Source organism: Oncorhynchus gorbuscha, linkage group LG24, assembly GCF_021184085.1.
Source record: "Oncorhynchus gorbuscha isolate QuinsamMale2020 ecotype Even-year linkage group LG24, OgorEven_v1.0, whole genome shotgun sequence".
Lineage (NCBI taxonomy): Eukaryota > Metazoa > Chordata > Actinopteri > Salmoniformes > Salmonidae > Oncorhynchus > Oncorhynchus gorbuscha.
Genome location: NC_060196.1, coordinates 28,409,730 through 28,428,666, shown reverse-complemented (window position 1 = coordinate 28,428,666; position 18,937 = coordinate 28,409,730). Strand labels below are relative to the sequence as shown.

The window sequence follows — 18,937 nt, the reverse complement described above, 5'->3', positions numbered from 1 at the left end:
TACATTGTTGTCAATAAAAATTAAACAACGTGGCAATGATGTAACATTGTCTCTATTGAGACTGAAACAAATACTGTGTTTGCTTCTTTGTTTTGTCCACAAATGTACTGATTTATTCTTGGGAGCAGTCTTGCCTGTTTCTCATAAAGTATGTGTTTATTGAGCATTTTCTGGGTCTCAAAAGTATACATGAACAGCTGTTTGACATATTTATCAATGACATCTATTGGATGCTTACACATCTAGCCTATTATACATCTTATTGGAAGAGGGATGCTGCCTTAAAACATTGGGGGATGTGCGCAGGGTCAATGCACCCATTGATGGAGCACAAACTCCGCTCTGGAATCCCCATCACGTCATCGCCGTATTGTGAGTATATAGGCCACTCGCAAAAACCGAAAGGAACTATAAATAAGCCACACATCAATTGAATTTACATCAAGATGTCGACCGAGGGCGAATACGAGTCGATCCTTTGCGTTAAACCCGACGTCAACGTTTATCGAATACCACCGAGGGCTACAAATCGTGGATACAGGTAAAATATAAAGGGTTGGCCCATATTTGGGGTGATGGACAAAAAACCGCGGTGAGGGTGGTTCTATCTGTGGTCATAAGTGCTGCATCGTGTGTGTGCGCCTATTTGTCTGAGCGCTAAGTGGATGTTAACAGGAGTCGACGTGTGTTTAATATTTGTTTTGCTTAGGCCTACGACTCTCTAATTATTCCGCTCCATTGGTAATATTGATGTTACTCTCGCAAGGCTGGCACTATCAGTGCGGATGAATCGACAGTGAATGGGGATGATATGTGTATTTGCGTGTGCTGTTTATCAGCATAGTTTAACCATAAAATGTATTGACAGCAAATGTTATATGGATGTTTATTAGGTGATAAATAGCCTGATATCATTGGGCCTATAATACAAGGCTCCCGATCATTCTACACCAGTCCTATTATGATAGCAAAATTGATTACAGAATAGCTCAAATAATGAAACCAATGTATATTAATGGCATCTAAAGCGAACAGTGCCAGCTGCGAGAGAGAAAGTAGAGTAGTTTCAGCAGACTACTGTTTTCAGTCTGGTTATGTGTGTGGCCCAGTTAACTGTAGGCTAAATGGTTTTAATTGAGATTCTCTAAAACCGTACATTATCTGATATGCTATTAATTGGGGTTTGTGATCTTCATAATAGTCTTGCTTCCACCTTCAGGAACTATAAGAACAAGACAATTGGGTCAATTCAGAATTCTCTCCATATTGTACAGTACTATTTGTTACAAAAGCTGGTCTGAGAACAGTTGGAATTGGCACTGTTTACTGACCTTCTGACCTACTCCCTGTTTTGCCTTGTTATTGGCTACCTCTGACCTGGGTATTTCCTGTAGGGCAGCAGACTGGAAGCTGGATGTTCCCGATTGGTCAGGGCGCATGCGGATAACGGCGAAGGGGAAAGTGGCCTACATCAAACTGGAAGACAAAGTCTCAGGTGTGAGAGTCATGAAACCGTGTGTGTGTGTGTGTGTGTGTGTGTGTGTGTGTGTGTGTGTGTGTGTGTGTGTGTGTGTGTGTGTGTGTGTGTGTGTGTGTGTGTGTGTGTGTGTGTGTGTGTGTGTGTGTGTGTGTGTGTGTGTGTGTGTGTGTGCACAGGTGCCCCTTTGTCCCAACATTGCTCATCAGGGTCCTTTCAATGTACAGTGGGGAGAACAAGTATTTGATACACTGCCGATTTTGCAGGTTTTCCAACTTACAAAGCATGTAGAGGTCTGTAATTTTTATCATAGGTACACTTCAACTGTGAAGTTGAAAAACAAATACAGAAAATCACATAAGTATTTGATCACCTACCAACCAGTAAGAAATCCGGCTCTCACAGACCTGTTCTTTTTTCTTTAAGAATCCCTCCTGTTCTCCACTCATTACCTGTATTAACTGCACCTGTTGGAACTCATTACCTGTAGAAAAGACACCTGTCCCCACACTCAAACAGACTCCAACCTCTCCACAATGGTCAAGACCAGAGAGCTGTGTAAGGACATCAGGGATAAAATTGTAGACCGGCACAAGGCTGGGATGGGCTACAGGACAATAGGCAAGCAGCTTGGTGAGAAGGCAACAACTGTTGGCACAATTATTAGAAAATGGAATAAGTTCAAGATGACGGTCAATCACCTTCGGTCTGGGGCTTCGTGCAAGAGCTCACCTCGTGGGGCATCAATGATCATCAGGAAGGTGAGGGATCAGCCCAGAACTACACAGCAGGACCTGGTCAATGACCTGAAGAGAGCTGGGACCACAGTCTCAAAGAAAACCATTAGTAACACACTACGCCGTCATGGATTAAAATACTGCAGCGCATGCAAGGTCCCCCTGCTCAAGCCAGCGCATGTCCAGGCCCATCTGAAGTTTGCCAATGACCATCTGGATGATCCGGAGGAGGAATGGGAGGTCATGTGGTCTGATGAGACAAAAATAGAGCTTTTTGGTCTAAACTCCACTCGCCGTGTTTGGAGGAAGAAGAAGGATGAGTACAACCCCAAGAACACCATCCCAACCGTGAAGCATGGAGGTGGAAACATCATTCTTTGGGGATGCTTTTCTGCAAAGGGGACAGGACGACTACACTGTATTGAGGGGATGATGGATGGGGCCATGTATCGTGAGATCTTGGCCAACAACCTCCTTCCCTCAGAGAAGAGCATTGAAGATGGGTCGTGGCTGGGTCTTCCAGCATGACAACGACCCAAAACACACAGCCAGGGCAACTAAGGAGTGGCTCCGTAAGAAGCATCTCAAGGTCCTGGAGTGAAACCTGAAACCTGAAGGATCTGGAGAAGGTCTGTATGGAGGAGTGGGCCAAAATCCCTGCTGCAGTGTGTGCAAACCTGGTCAAGAACTACAGGAAACGTATGATCTCTGTAACTGCAAACAAAGGTTTCTGTACCAAATATTAGGTTCTGCTTTTCTGATGTATCAAATACTTATGTCATGCAATAAAATGCCAATTAATTACTAAAAATCATACAATGTGATTTTCTGGATTTTTGTATTCCGTCTCTCACAGTTGAAGTGTACCTATGATAAAAAATTACAGACCTCTACATGCTTTGTAAGTAGGAAAACCTGCAAAATCGGCAGTGTATCAAATACTTGTTCTCCCCAGTGTAGGTAGTCAAATTAACTTCATACAGCATATCTGTGTGGTTTATTATTATGATTATGTGTTTCTCCTGCCATCCCGCAGGGGAGCTGTTTGCTCAGGCCCCTGTCACTGAGTATCCTGGCATCGCAGTTGAAACCGTAAGCGACTCCAGTCGCTACTTTGTCCTGCGAATACAGGATGACAATGGTGTGTGTATGAGTGAAAAACTCCTCACTGTGTGTTCATAACTATGTCAGCCTTTTACACAAGTCATATAGTGTTATGTCAGCCTCCTTTATCAGGTTGTAGTACTTTCATCAGTCTATGTCAACATATTCTTTCTGATCACAGTGCGTTCATAGAGTTTGTCAGCTCTCCTCAAATGTAAATTTACTCTACACTTACAGTACCAGTCAAAAGTCTGCACACGCCGACTCATTCAAGGGTTTTTCTTTATTTTGACCATTTCTATCATGTAGAATAAAAGTGAAGTCTTCAGAAACTATGACATAACACATATGGAATCATGTAGTAACCAAAAAAGTGTTAAACAAATCAAAAGATATTTTTATATTTGAGATTCTTCAGTAGTCAGCCTTTGCCTTGGTGACAGCTTTGCACACTCTTGGCTTTCAACCACCTTCACCTGGAATGCTTTTCTTTTATTCTTGAAGGAGTTACCACATATGCTGAACACTTGTTGGCTGCTTTTCCTACTGTGGTAGCCATGCTGGTTAAGTGTGCCTTGAATTATAAATAAATCACAAACAGTGTCACCAGCAAAGCACCATCACACCTCCTCCTCCATGCTTCACGGTGGGAACAACACATGCGGAGATCATCCGTTCACCTACTCTGCGTCTCACAAAGACACAGCAGTTGGAACAGAAATTCTCAAATTCTGATTAATCAGACTCAAGGACAGATTTCCACCAGTCTAATGTCCATTGCTTGTGTTTCTTGGCCCAAGCAAGTCTCTTCTTATTATTGGTGTCCTTTTAGTAGTCGTTTCTTTGCAGCAATTCGACCATGAAGGTCTGATTCACGCAGTCTCCTCTGGACAATTGATGTGGAGATGTGTCTGTTACTTGAACTCTTGTGAAGCATTTAGTTGGGCTGCAATATCTGAGGCTGGTAACTCTAATAAACTTCTCCTCTGCAACAGAGATACCTTTGGATCATCCTTTCCTGTGGCGGTCCTCATGAGAGCAAGTTTCATCATAGCGCTTGATGGTTTTTTTGCGACTGCACTTGAAGAAACTTTCAAAGTTCTTGAAATGTTCCAGATTGACTGACCAGGTCTTAAAGTAATGATGGACTGTCGTTTCTCTTTGAGCTGTATGGACTTGGTCTTTCACCAACTAGGGCTATCTTCTGCATACCAAATAGGGCTATCTTCTCAAACACATTAAGGCGGCACACACATTAAGAAGGCACACCTGTTAATTGAAAAGCATGAGAGAATGCCAATAGTGTGCAAAGCTGTCATCAAGGCAAAGGGTGGCTACTTTGAAGAATCTCAAATATAAAATATATTTTGATTTGTTTAAACACTTTTTTTGGTTACTACATGATTCCATATGTGTTATTTCATAGTTTTGATGTCTTCACTGTTATTCTACAACGTAGAAAATAGTCAAAATAAAAGAAACCCTGGAATGAGAAGGTGTGTCTAAACTTTTGACTGGCACTGCATGTCAGCTCGATGTCAATGAACTCATACAGCTATGTCAACCTACTCTCCTAGGCCGCAGTGCGTTTATTGGCGTTGGATTCGCAGACAGAGGGGACTCTTTTGACTTCAACGTGTCTTTGCAGGACCACTTTAAGTAAGTGATGGAAGGGGCCACTCCAGGGACAGTGTGACTGTCAAGGCACTCACACATTGCTGCATCACCATCTCCCACTAATAACAAACACACGTACTGTGGTCTGTCTGCAGCAGAAGTTGCCAGCCAAAACAACGTGTCATTGAGTTCGCTTGTTCCAGATGCTGCAGTTTTCAAAACAGCTGATGTTACAGTGCTTTTTCCTGTGTCAGTGCAGTCAATATTGTGTGTGTTACAGGTGGGTGAAACAAGAGAATGAGATCAGCAAAAACCCTCAGGGTGCAGCTTTGGGACCAAAGCTGGACTTGGGATTTAAAGACGGACAAACCATCACCCTTAATATTGGGGTAAAGACCTAGCACAATTGAACTAGATCATTCTTGTAGAAATTGTATAACAAAATCCTAGCCTTTGCCGCTGGGGTCTGTTTGGGATTGCCATTTGGCTTTTCCCCAACACCAATATTCCTTCAGAATTCCAATATTTTTTTCTCTCTCATCCTTTCTCTTCAAGCAAGGCAAAAAGAGGGATAAGCCACGCCCACAGGGGGCAGGTGGGCTCGGTCTCCTACCGCCGCCACGAAAAGGAAAGATGGCTCCTCCTCCTTCCTCTGCCTTCTCCAATCACAACACTGTGCCTCAAACAGGAGGCTCAGATACGGGTACACCAGTTAAAACTCTCAATAAACATTTACATTTAAGTCATTTAGCAGACGCTCTTATCCAGAGCGACTTACAAATTGGTGCATTCACCTTATGACATCCAGTGGAACAGCCACTTTACAATAGTGCATCTACATATTTTAAGGGGGGAGGGGGTGAGAAGGATTACTTTATCCTATCCTAGGTATTCCTTAAAGAGGTGGGGTTTCAGGTGTCTCCGGAAGGTGGTGATTGACTCCGCTGTCCTGGCGTCGTGAGGGAGATTGTTCCACCATTGGGGAGCCAGAGCAGCGAACAGTTTTGACTGGGCTGAGCGGGAACTGTACTTCCTCAGTGGTAGGGAGGCGAGCAGGCCAGAGGTGGATGAACGCAGTGCCCTTATTTGGGTGTAGGGCCTGATCAGAGCCTGGAGGTACTGAGGTGCCGTTCCCCTCACAGCTCCGTAGGCAAGCACCATAAAGCCTTGATAAACTTCTCTATAGCTAAATAAAGCTTTGATTGGTAAACTACATGGCCACATTAGTGGATTCGGCTATTTCAGCCACTCCCATTGCTGACAGGTGTATAAAATCGATCACACAGCCATAAAATCTCCATAGACAAACATTGGCAGTAGATTGACCCGCAGTATGACTTTCAACGTAGCACCTTCAAAGGATGCCACCTTACCAACAAGTCAGTTGGTCAAATTTCTGCCCTGCTAGAGCTGCCCCGGGCCAACTGTAAGTGCTATTATTGTGAAGTGGAAACGTCTAGGAGCAAAACCGGCTCATCCGCGAGGTGGTAAACCACACAAGCTCACAGAACTGGACCGCCGAGTGCTGAACCACCTAGCACATAAAAATCATCTGTCCTCGGTTGCAACACTCGCTACAGAGTTCCAAACCGCCTCCTGGAAGCAACGTTAGCACAAGAACTGTTCATGGGGAGCTTCATGAAATGGGTTTCCATGGCCGAGCTGCCTCACAAAGGCCTAATATCACTATGCGCAATACCCAGTGTCAGCTGCAGTGGTTTAAAACTGGACAGAATTGAAGCAGTGGAAAGGCGTTCTCTGGGGTGATGAATCACGCTTCACCATCTGGCAGTCCGACGGACAAATCGGAGTTATAGCGGATGCCAGGAGAACACTACCTGCCCCAATGCATAGTGGAGGAGTAATAATGATCTGGGGCTGCTTTTCACGGTCCGGGCTAGGCCCATTCGTTCCAGTGAAGGGAAATCTTAACGCTACAGCATACAATGGTATTCTAGACGATTCTGTGCTTCCTACTTTGTGGCAACAGGTTGGGGAAGGCCCTTTTCTGTTTCAGCATGACAATGCCCCTGTGCACAAAGTGAGATCCATACGGAAATGGTTTGTTGAAATCGGTGTGGAAGAACTTGACTGGCCTGCACAGAGCCCTGACCTCAACTCCATTGAACACCTTTTGGGATGAATTGGAACACCGACTGCGAGCCAGGCCTAATCGCCCAACATCAGTGCCCGACCTCACTAATGCTATCGTTGCTCAATGGAAGCAAGTCTCCACAGCAATGTTCCAACATCTAGTGGGAAGCCTTCCCAGAAGAGTGGAGGCTGTTATAAGCAGACAAAATCCATATTAATGCCCATGATTTTGAAATGAGATGTCTGACGAGCATGTAGTGTACCTGTAGTATAGCTTTTGGCCATGTAGTGTAGCTTTGATTGTTAATTTTCTCTCGCTGTCTCTCTCTGTCGTGTGTCTCTCTCTCAATTCAAAGGGGCTTTATTGGCATGGAAAACATGTTACCATTGTTTATTTCACTTGCTTTGGCAATCACAAATGAACATAAACATAAACACAAACATTTCAGAAGTTTCTCTCTCTCTCTCTCTCTCTCTCTCTCTCTCTCTCTCTCTCTCTCTCTCTCTCTCTCTCTCTCTCTCTCTCTCTTTCTCTAGGCTGTTTGCTAGATCTGGACAGTAGTAACTCCAACACTGTGGTCCAATCATCCAACCCCAGCAGTGATCTTTGGGGAGACTTCTCCTCTCCTGCAAGGTAACTTGTTAGAACTGTCTGTGACGGAGCTTATTTGAACTTTTTTGTCTTGTTATGCCATGACATACTGATATACTGTCATACCAGCATTGCTATGAGTCAATCAGACTGTAAAAATAGTCTCTTTATCTTCAGTTCGCTCCCTCCAACATCGCGACAAGAGCACACGCCGAATTGGGGCCGGTTTTGAGTCCACATCATCGCCTTTCTCATTGGTCTCCACCGCTGAACGCAACGCCTCCCTCCGTCGCTACAAACACAGTCAAAGCAAACTTTCCAAGAGACGAAGAACACCATGTACGTCTAGAAAGTCTTCAACAAATCTAAGAATGGACGTACACTACAATCTCCTCCCAAAGTAACAAAAATAATAATAATAAAGTAATATTCGGGATAATAATGCAAATATTCAATATTTGGTCATGTGAGCTTTATGGTAGGTCTGCAATATATCCTAAGGGCTATGATGATAGGATCTTCAGTAGCAGCAATTTTACAGTACTGTTTTTTACCCGGTAACCTCTTGTTAGTGTTTACCTAAACATCCCTACATACTTGATTTTTAGAGAGGGGAACCCATAGGGAACGACAATCTCTCCCATAGGGTTTGCCTCTGATCATAATAGGGAACAGCATTCGTAGTAAATAATTGTGAAAAGGAATGGCTCAGACACTCGCCCAATTTTTTCCCCCGCCCCCGTTCTCCTCAGTGTGCAATCGTTCACTCCCCCTCAATGATTTTAAAGCATTGGATGAGCGTATGCATTGGCTGGAGGGAATCGATCATATTCCTTATGATTGCATGCAAACTATAGGCTTTTTTTGGGAGAAGGGGAAGAACCGGAATAGGGCTCATATTGATGAACTTATCTGTTTCCATTGTACTGACTGTCTCACACTTGGCCTGTTTTAAAGACGGAAGAGCATGTATTCTTGTTAACTTTGCTGCAGAGGACTTGACACAGCCCTCTACAGTCCATTTGTAAGTAGGTAGTTGTGATGTAGTGTACATTGGATGAAAATGGGTAAAAATCCCTACTTGTAATGAAAAGAACATACAGTTGAAGTCGGATGTTTACATACACCTTAGCCAACTATATTTTAACTCAGTTTTTCACAATTCCTGACATTTACTCCTTGTAAAAATTCCCTGTCTTAGGTCAGTTAGGATCACCACTTTATTTGAAGAATGTGAAATGTCAGTATAATAGTAGAGAATTATTTATTTCAGCTTTTATTTCTTTCATCACATTCCCAGTGGGTCAGAAGTTTACATACACTCAATTAGTATTTGGTTTTGTTGCCTTTAAAGTTTTTTACTTGGGTCAAACGTTTCGGGTAGATTTTCACAAACTTCCCACAATAAGTTGGGTGAATTTTGGCCCATTCTTCTTGACAGAGCTAATGTAACTGAGTCAGGTTTGTAGGCCTCCTTGCTTGCACACACTTTTTCAGTTCTGCCCACATATTTTCTATAGGATTGAGGTCAGGGCTTTGTGATGGCCAGTCCAATACCTTGACTTTGTTGTCCTTAAGCCATTTTGCCACAACTTTGGAAGTATGCTTGGGGTCATTGTCCATTTGGAAGAACCATTTGCAACCAAGCTTTAACTTCCTGACTGATATCTTGAGGTGTTGCTTCAATATATCCACATAATTTTCTTTCATCATGATGCCATCTATTTTGTGAAGTGCACCAGTCCCTTCTGCAGCAAAGCACCCACACAGCATGACGCTGCCACCACTGTCATGCAGGTGAAAGAGGACCCAAAAGCGACTTGGCGAAAACAGAGTCTTTAATCCAGTAAAGTAAATACAAACAAAAAACACAACTTTCACTCGAAATGACGAGGACCAACTGGAGACTCGATCTTGAACAGCAGGTGAACAGCAGGTTGCCTCGGGAAGGCACTTGAACCAGACAGACTCAGACACCTGCTCACCACGCAGCATCTGAGGAAAACACGACACGACAGGGCGATACACAAACACAGCACGGTGAATTCTAGACAAGGAACCGACAGGACAGGAACGGAACACAAAGGAGAAAATAGGGACTCTAATCAGGGGAAAGGATCGGGAACAGGTGTGGGAAGACTAAATGATTGATTAGGGGAATAGGAACAGCTGGGAGCAGGAACGGAACGATAGAGAGAAGAGAGAGCGAGAGAGTGAGAGAGGGAGGGGGAGAGAGAGGGATAGAAAGAGGGAAAGAACCTAATAAGACCAGCAGAGGGAAACGAATAGAATGGGAAGCACAGGGACAAGACAAGATAATAAATGACAAAACATGACAGTACCCCCCCACTCACCGAGCGCCTCCTGGCGCACTCGAGGAGGAATCCTGGCGGCAACGGAGGAAATCATCAATGAGTGAACGGTCCAGCACGTCCCGAGACGGAACCCAACTCCTCTCCTCAGGACCGTAACCCTCCCAATCCACTAAGTATTGGTGACCCCGTCCCCGAGAACGCATGTCCATGATCTTATGTACCTTGTAAATAGGTGCGCTCTCGACAAGGACGGGAGGGGGGAGGGAAGACGAACGGGGTGCGAAGAAAGGGCTTGACACAGGAGACATGGAAGACAGGATGGACGCGACGAAGATGTCGCGGAAGAAGCAGTCGCACAGCGACAGGATTGACGACCTGGGAGACACGGAACGGACCAATGAACCGCGGAGTCAACTTACGAGAAGCTGTCGTAAGAGGAAGGTTGCGAGTGGAAAGCCACACTCTCTGGCCGCAACAATACCTTGGACTCTTAATCCTGCGTTTATTGGCGGCTCTCACAGTCTGTGCCCTGTAACGGCAAAGTGCAGACCTCACCCTCCTCCAGGTGCGCTCACAACGTTGGACAAACGCTTGAGCGGAGGGAACGCTGGACTCGGCAAGCTGGGATGAGAACAGAGGAGGCTGGTAACCCAGACTACTCTGAAACGGAGATAACCCGGTAGCAGACGAAGGAAGCGAATTGTGAGCGTATTCTGCCCAGGGGAGCTGTTCTGCCCAAGACGCAGGGTTTCTGAAAGAAAGGCTGCGTAGTATGCGACCAATCGTCTGATTGGCCCTCTCTGCTTGACCGTTAGACTGGGGATGAAACCCGGAAGAGAGACTGACGGACGCACCAATCAAACGACAGAACTCCCTCCAAAACTGTGACGTGAATTGCGGGCCTCTGTCTGAAACGGCGTCTAACGGGAGGCCATGAATTCTGAATACATTCTCGATAATGATTTGTGCCGTCTCCTTAGCGGAAGGAAGTTTAGCGAGGGGAATGAAATGTGCCGCCTTAGAGAACCTATCGACAACCGTAAGAATCACAGTCTTCCCCGCAGACAAAGGCAGACCGGTAATGAAGTCTAGGGCGATGTGAGACCATGGTCGAGAAGGAATGGGGAGCGGTCTGAGACGACCGGCAGGAGGAGAGTTACCCGACTTAGTCTGCGCGCAGTCCGAACAAGCAGCCACGAAACGGCGCGTGTCACGCTCCTGAGTCGGCCACCAAAAGCGCTGGCGAATAGACGCAAGAGTGCCTCGAACACCGGGATGACCAGCTAACTTGGCAGAGTGAGCCCACTGAAGAACAGCCAGACGAGTGGAAACAGGAACGAAAAGGAGGTTACTAGGACAAGCGCGCGGCGACGCAGTGTGCGTGAGTGCTTGCTTAACCTGTCTTTCAATTCCCCAGACTGTTAACCCGACAACACGCCCATAAGGAAGAATCCCCTCGGGATCAGTAGAAGCCACAGAAGAACTAAACAGACGGGATAAGGCATCAGGCTTGGTGTTCTTGCTACCCGGACGGTAAGAAATCACAAACTCGAAACGAGCGAAAAACAACGCCCAACGAGCTTGACGGGCATTAAGTCGTTTGGCAGAACGGATGTACTCAAGGTTCTTATGGTCTGTCCAAACGACAAAAGGAACGGTCGCCCCCTCCAACCACTGTCGCCATTCGCCTAGGGCTAAGCGGATGGCGAGCAGTTCACGGTTACCCACATCATAGTTGCGCTCAGATGGCGACAGGCGATGAGAAAAATAAGCGCAAGGATGAACCTTATCGTCAGACTGGAAGCGCTGGGATAGAATGGCTCCCACGCCTACCTCTGAAGCGTCAACCTCGACAATGAATTGTCTAGTGACGTCAGGAGTAACGAGGATAGGAGCGGACGTAAAACGTTCTTTTAGAAGATCAAAAGCTCCCTGGGCGGAACCGGACCACTTAAAACACGTCTTGACAGAAGTAAGAGCTGTGAGAGGGGCAGCAACTTGACCGAAATTACGAATGAAACGCCGATAGAAATTAGCGAAACCTAAAAAGCGCTGCAACTCGACACGTGACCTTGGAACGGGCCAATCACTGACAGCTTGGACCTTAGCGGAATCCATCTGAATGCCTTCAGCGGAAATAACGGAACCGAGAAAAGTAACGGAGGAGACATGAAAAGAGCACTTCTCAGACTTTACGTAGAGACAATTCTCTAAAAGGCGCTGTAGAACACGTCGAACGTGCTGAACATGAATCTCGAGTGACGGAGAAAAAATCAGGATATCGTCAAGATAGACAAAAACAAAGATGTTCAGCATGTCTCTCAGAACATCATTAACTAATGCCTGAAAAACAGCTGGCGCATTGGCGAGACCAAACGGCAGAACCCGGTACTCAAAATGCCCTAACGGAGTGTTAAACGCCGTTTTCCACTCGTCCCCCTCTCTGATGCGCACGAGATGGTAAGCGTTACGAAGGTCCAACTTAGTAAAGCACCTGGCTCCCTGCAGAATCTCGAAGGCTGATGACATAAGGGGAAGCGGATAACGATTCTTAACCGTTATGTCATTCAGCCCTCGATAATCCACGCAGGGGCGCAGAGTACCGTCCTTCTTCTTAACAAAAAAGAACCCCGCCCCGGCCGGAGAGGAAGAAGGCACTATGGTACCGGCGTCAAGAGACACAGACAAATAATCCTCGAGAGCCTTACGTTCGGGAGCCGACAGAGAGTATAGTCTACCCCGAGGAGGAGTGGTCCCCGGAAGGAGATCAATACTACAATCATACGACCGGTGAGGAGGAAGGGAGTTGGCTCGGGACCGACTGAAGACCGTGCGCAGATCATGATATTCCTCCGGCACTCCTGTCAAATCGCCAGGTTCCTCCTGAGAAGTAGGGACAGAAGAAACGGGAGGGATGGCAGACATTAAACACTTCACATGACAAGAAACGTTCCAGGATAGGATAGAATTACTAGACCAATTAATAGAAGGATTATGACATACTAGCCAGGGATGACCCAAAACAACAGGTGTAAACGGTGAACGAAAAATCAAAAAAGAAATAGTCTCACTGTGGTTACCAGATACTGTGAGGGTTAAAGGTAGTGTCTCAAATCTGATACTGGGAAGATGACTACCATCTAAGGCGAACATGGGCGTAGGCTTCTCTAACTCTCTGAAAGGAATGTCATGTTTCCGAACCCATGCTTCGTCCATGAAACAACCCTCAGCCCCAGAGTCTATCAAGGCACTACATGTAGCACCCGAACCGGTCCAGCGTAGATGGACCGACAAAGTAGTACAGGATTTTGATGGAGAGACTTGAGTAGTTGCGCTCACCTGTAGCCCTCCGCTTACAGATGAGATCTGGCTTTTACTGGACATGAATTAACAAAATGTCCAGCAACTCCGCAATAGAGGCACAGGCGGTTGGTGATCCTCCGTTCCCTCTCCTTAGTCGAGATGCGAATCCCTCCCAGCTGCATGGGCTCAGACTCTGAGCCAGAGGAGGGAGATGGTTGCGATGCGGAGCAGGGAAACACCGTTGATGCGAGCTCTCTTCCACGAGCCCGGTGACGAAGATCTACCCGTCGTTCTATGCGGATGGCGAGAGCAATCAAAGAGTCCACATCTGAAGGAACCTCCCGGGAGAGAATCTCATCCTTAACCACTGCGTGGAGTCCCTCCAGAAAACGAGCGAGCAGCGCCGGCTCGTTCCACTCACTAGAGGCAGCAAGAGTGCGAAACTCAATAGAATAATCCGTTATGGACCGTTCACCTTGGCATAAGGAAGCCAGGGCCCTAGAAGCCTCCCTACCAAAAACTGAACGGTCAAAAACCCGAATCATCTCCTCTTTAAAGTTCTGGAACTTGTTAGAGCAATCAGCCCTTGCCTCCCAGATAGCTGTGCCCCATTCTCGAGCCCGGCCAGTAAGGAGTGAAATGACGTAAGCAACCCGAGCTCTCTCTCTAGAGTATGTGTTGGGTTGGAGAGAGAACACAATCTCACACTGCGTGAGAAAGGAGCGGCACTCAGTGGGCTGCCCGGAGTAGCAAGGTGGGTTATTAACCCTAGGTTCTGGAGGCTCGGCAGGCCAGGAAGTAACAGGTGGCACGAGACGTAGACTCTGGAACTGTCCAGAGAGGTCGGAAACCTGAGCGGCCAGGTTCTCCACGGCATGGCGAGCAGCAGACAATTCCTGCTCGTGTCTGCCGAGCATGGCTCCTTGGATCTCGACGGCAGTGTAACGAGCGTCTGAAGTCGCTGGGTCCATTCCTTGGTCGGTTCCTTCTGTCATGCAGGTGAAAGAGGACCCAAAAGCGACTTGGCGAAAACAGAGTCTTTAATCCAGTAAAGTAAATACAAACAAAAAACACAACTTTCACTCGAAATGACGAGGACCAACTGGAGACTCGATCTTGAACAGCAGGTGAACAGCAGGTTGCCTCGGGAAGGCACTTGAACCAGACAGACTCAGACACCTGCTCACCACGCAGCATCTGAGGAAAACACGACACGACAGGGCGATACACAAACACAGCACGGTGAATTCTAGACAAGGAACCGACAGGACAGGAACGGAACACAAAGGAGAAAATAGGGACTCTAATCAGGGGAAAGGATCGGGAACAGGTGTGGGAAGACTAAATGATTGATTAGGGGAATAGGAACAGCTGGGAGCAGGAACGGAACGATAGAGAGAAGAGAGAGCGAGAGAGTGAGAGAGGGAGGGGGAGAGAGAGGGATAGAAAGAGGGAAAGAACCTAATAAGACCAGCAGAGGGAAACGAATAGAATGGGAAGCACAGGGACAAGACAAGATAATAAATGACAAAACATGACAACCACCATGCTTCACGGTTGGGATGGTGTTCTTTGGCTTGCAAGCCTCCCCCCTTTTTCCTCCAAACATAACAATGGTCATTATGGCCAAACAGATCTATTTTTGTTTCATCAGAGCAGAGGACATTTCTCCCAAAAATACGAGCTTTGTCCCCATGTGCAGTTGCAAACAGTAGTCTGGCTTTTTTTATGGCGGTTTCGGAGCAGTGGCTTCTTCCTTGCTGATCGGCCTTTCAGGTTATGTCGATATAGGACTTGTTTTACTGTGGATATAGATACTTTTGTACCTGTTTCCTCCAGCATATTCACAAGGTCCTTTGCTGTTGTTCTGGGATTGATTTGCACTTTTCGCGCCAAAGTACGTTCATTTCTAGGAGACAGAACGCCTCTCCTTCCTGAGCGGTATAACAGTTGCGTGACTCCATGGTGTTTATACTTGCGTACTATTGTTTGTACAGATGAACGAGGTACTTTCAGGCATTTGGAAATTGTTCCCAAGGATGAACCAGACTTGTGGAGGTCTGCAATTCTTTTGAGGTCTTGGCTGATTTCTTTTGATTTTCCCATGATGTCAAGCAAAGAAGCACTTGAAATGTCAAGGTAGGCCTTGAAATCCATCCACAGGTTCACCTCAAAGTGACTCAAATGATGTCAATTAGCCTATCTGAAGCTTCTAAAGCCATGACATAATTTTCAGGAATATTCCAAGCTGTTTAAAGGCACAGTCAAATTAGTGTATGTAAACGTCTGACCCACTGAGATTGTGATACAGTATAAGTGAAATAATCTGTCTGTAAACAATTGTTGGAAAAATGACTTGTGTCATGCACAAAGTAGATGTCCTAACCGACTTGCCAAAACTATAGTTTGTTAACAAGAAATTTGTGGAGTTGAAAAAAAAGTTTTAATGACTCCAACCTAAGTGTATCTGAACTTCCGACTTCAACTGTAGGTGTAAAACTAATGCTATTCGCAAAAGTGCTTTTCAATGTTTAATTTGTATGAGTTTTAAAGAAGTAGCCTGCGATGCCAGATCTGTGTCCGCCTACTCCTCCCATCTGGTAACCAGGCTGTGAAGTGATGATTGTCTAACACAGAGTAATATGAATGTGTAACAACTGCAACTATTGTTGTCGAGGATGTGCTGTTGTACATCGATGAACGCTGTTGTGATTGAATAAGTTGCCTCATGTCAAAAGTGTTTGTTTACCTTCCCCAGAATACGGTTTCAGGTGGCTCTGTCATTCCACAGCTCTTGTAATTTCACCAGACGCGTAATTATGATTTATTGCCTCAGTCGTCATTACTCATGACGTCTGAAAGTGGCAATAAAAACCTTCAACGGGAGTCGTGCGTCTTTGTGCCTTCATATGGATGATGCATGGTAGAAAAGGTTAGACTTTGATGAAGAGGGTCAAAAAACTAAAGTAATTGCGTTAGTCATTTTTTTCAATCTCAAAATACCGCTCTTCATGAGAGTGTAGACATTGTTTTGCCTTTTATGTATGTCAACAGTGTTCGAAAAACATGTCTTCCAAAAATACAAAAGACATTCCAAAAATTAGGACATTAAAATTTGTAAGTTGTACATTTACATTAAGTGTAAATAGTTAGTGTAACTCTCAACTTCTACCACTAGGGGGACAGCCCAACGCTGATCACCACGGTGCCACATTCAACTGCTTTTTTTTCATGCTCTGCTTTTTAACCTGCCACCCCAGCCTCAGTACATCTACTCACACCTACATACTGTACCAGGGACTTGAAGGCAAACACAGGCAGACGCCGATCCCCACGTAAAACGACCTGACATTATCTGAAGCACGAGGTTGATAAGTTAACAGACCCGACACATTCGTCACAAATACCAAGTTGACACAACCGGGTCAGGGGGACATGGGCAAAGGGGACATAACGTGAAGAACACCGTGGACAGACAGATAAGACTGACACGAGCCAGGCAGAGGCAGGAAGTAAATGAAGAGAGCGAGTGTGAGAGCGAGAGAGAGAGAAGTGGTAGAGAGAAAGGGGGTCAGCGTGACTCCATGACTGGCTGCTGGTGATATACATTTTTTACATTACATTTGAGTCATTTAGCAGATGCTCTCATCCAGAGAAACTTTAAGGAGCAATTAGGGCTAAGTGCCTTGCTCAAGGGCACAGCGACAGACTTTTCACCTAGATGGCTCTGGGATTATGTTTATAGTTTGACCATTTTTAAATCTCAAAATATGATGTTTGAAAGTTAGATTTGTATTTTGTTGTTTCGCCTGTTCATTCAAATGAAGACAATGTTTTACCTTCAAGGTGTGGGCTGTATGTCAAAGGTGTTGGTAAACATGGCTTCCCAAAATAAAGGACAAAAATGAGGACATTTCCTATTTAAAGTTGTACATTTACGTTCCTATATCCCTTGACAGGGAAAAAGTATGTCAAACCAGCGACCTTTCGGTTACTGGCCCAATGCTCTTAACCGCTCAGCTACCTGCCGCCTTGATGTGACCCAGGCAGAGGGTTGGGCATCATCTCTCCATGGCTGGTCGCTTTTAGCTGACAGAGCAAACGATAGACGGATATGGATGGATAACACGACTAATGAGAGAGATGGAAAAAGGAGAACAGGTACAGTCTTCCACTGACCCTCATCCATCTGTCTCCATTCCCCCACCCGTCCCTGGAGATTGTTCCCACGGATCAATTGGCAACACGTGGCTCATACACATGTGCTCCTAGTTCTGAGGAATGGGGCTTGCTATGCTATTAGTCTGGCAATGCTTTGAAGATGACATATTCCGAAAATACCAAGAGGGTCTGGATGCTCAGTGTCAAATATCTGTACATTTTTCACATTTCAAGGGATAATTCAGCCAAATTGGAAATGTAGCATATTTGTTAACTTTGTCCACTGTTTGTATGCACAAGAAATGACTGCAATCCATACTTTGGTTTTGTTCAACTAGCCACTGTCACCAATGGCTGATATTAGCATTTTGTAACCAAAAGACATGTAAGTCCATGTTCTCCAGTTAGCATGCTTTACAGTTCATGCACAAATCATCAAAAAGTCACTTAATTTGAATTGAACTTCAGCGATTTATTTGGACATCAAATTTGAAGCATGCTAACTGGGGACTTACGCCGACCTACATTATAAAGTTGTAATGTTAGTGGTTGGTGGCAGTGGTTAGTTGTGACAGGGGATATTGCCCTCTTAAAACACAATTCCACTTACCTAGGTCGTAGTCTATTTCGCAAAACAGTTTTGGGATAAATGTGCGGTATTTCGCTTTAGGCGTTTGATGTAGGTTTTTTCAGAGCCCCATTTATTCTGAGAATATCTTTGAAACACATTTGACACACATTATAAAAGTCTCTTTCAGGAGGACGTGACTGCGTAGCATTTTTTGAAAAGTAGCTTTATTACATCATCCTTTTATTTCAAATTATATTTGAGAGTTTTTGCATTTTTATACAAGTGTAAAGGACATCACATTACTTGCCTAGCGAGTACCACTTCCTCCCTATTTGGCCCATACCTGGCACAAACTCGGGACTTCTGCCTTGCTAGCACACGTGACCACCCTCTTGAAGTGTCTTAGCAATCGGCACCACTCGAATAGCTAGCTATTCCCGAGTGCAAGTGGGGCCACTTCAGGCTGAGGACTACGTTTCATGCTTCCCCATGTGCCACACAAGCACATGAGATTCTAGTTCTAATTCCAATTCTCTCTTCTCCTCCATCCATCATTTTTTAAGTTGGCTCACAAACACAGGTCTGGTTGAAGGCAGTCGGTGGTTCAGGTATCAGGCCACAGAGTGCCAGGCTGCACTAGTCTTGTGCTAGGCCCATTAACAGGCTTGTAGTTACTGGATGCTAATATTAACTTGCCCATGAGAGGCTGACGCCTTATGTGTCTTGTAAAATTGTATGTCAACATTTAATACATGTCTATTAATGAAACTCTGAGCCAAAAAACGAGTCCGATCTGTTTTAATTTAGTTAGCATGGGATCTGATGTTGTGGTCACGAGAAAATACATTTTCAATGTACCTAAAAATGCATTTCTTTCTCGCACCTCCCCCCTCTCACTCTGACACACACATAATTCAGCATACATCTCACACCATTAATGACTCCGTATCAGGTGAAATGTCAGGA

The 18,937-nt window shown here is 45.4% G+C and overlaps 1 protein-coding gene across 1 annotated transcript; it reads left to right on the top strand.

Annotated features, from left to right (window-relative positions):
• Positions 1-324: 324 nt before the first annotated feature.
• On the top strand, positions 325-8,025 carry necap1 (NECAP endocytosis associated 1). Its single transcript, XM_046327473.1, has 8 exons — positions 325-541; positions 1,395-1,495; positions 3,251-3,355; positions 4,896-4,977; positions 5,216-5,324; positions 5,491-5,638; positions 7,567-7,663; positions 7,799-8,025. Exons 1-8 carry the CDS (start codon positions 447-449, stop codon positions 7,851-7,853), a joined length of 792 nt encoding a protein of 263 aa, XP_046183429.1. The 5' UTR covers positions 325-446; the 3' UTR covers positions 7,854-8,025.
• Positions 8,026-18,937: the final 10,912 nt, after the last annotated feature.

Coding starts and splice junctions, on each gene's coding strand:
- necap1 (XM_046327473.1), top strand. CDS start 447: ATGTCGACCGAGGGCGAATACGAGTCGATCCTTTGCGTTAAACCCGAC. Junction 5,639..7,566: donor AACAGGAGGCTCAGATACGG/GTACACCAGTTA, acceptor CTCTTTCTCTAG/GCTGTTTGCTAGATCTGGAC. Junction 7,664..7,798: donor GACTTCTCCTCTCCTGCAAG/GTAACTTGTTAG, acceptor CTTTATCTTCAG/TTCGCTCCCTCCAACATCGC.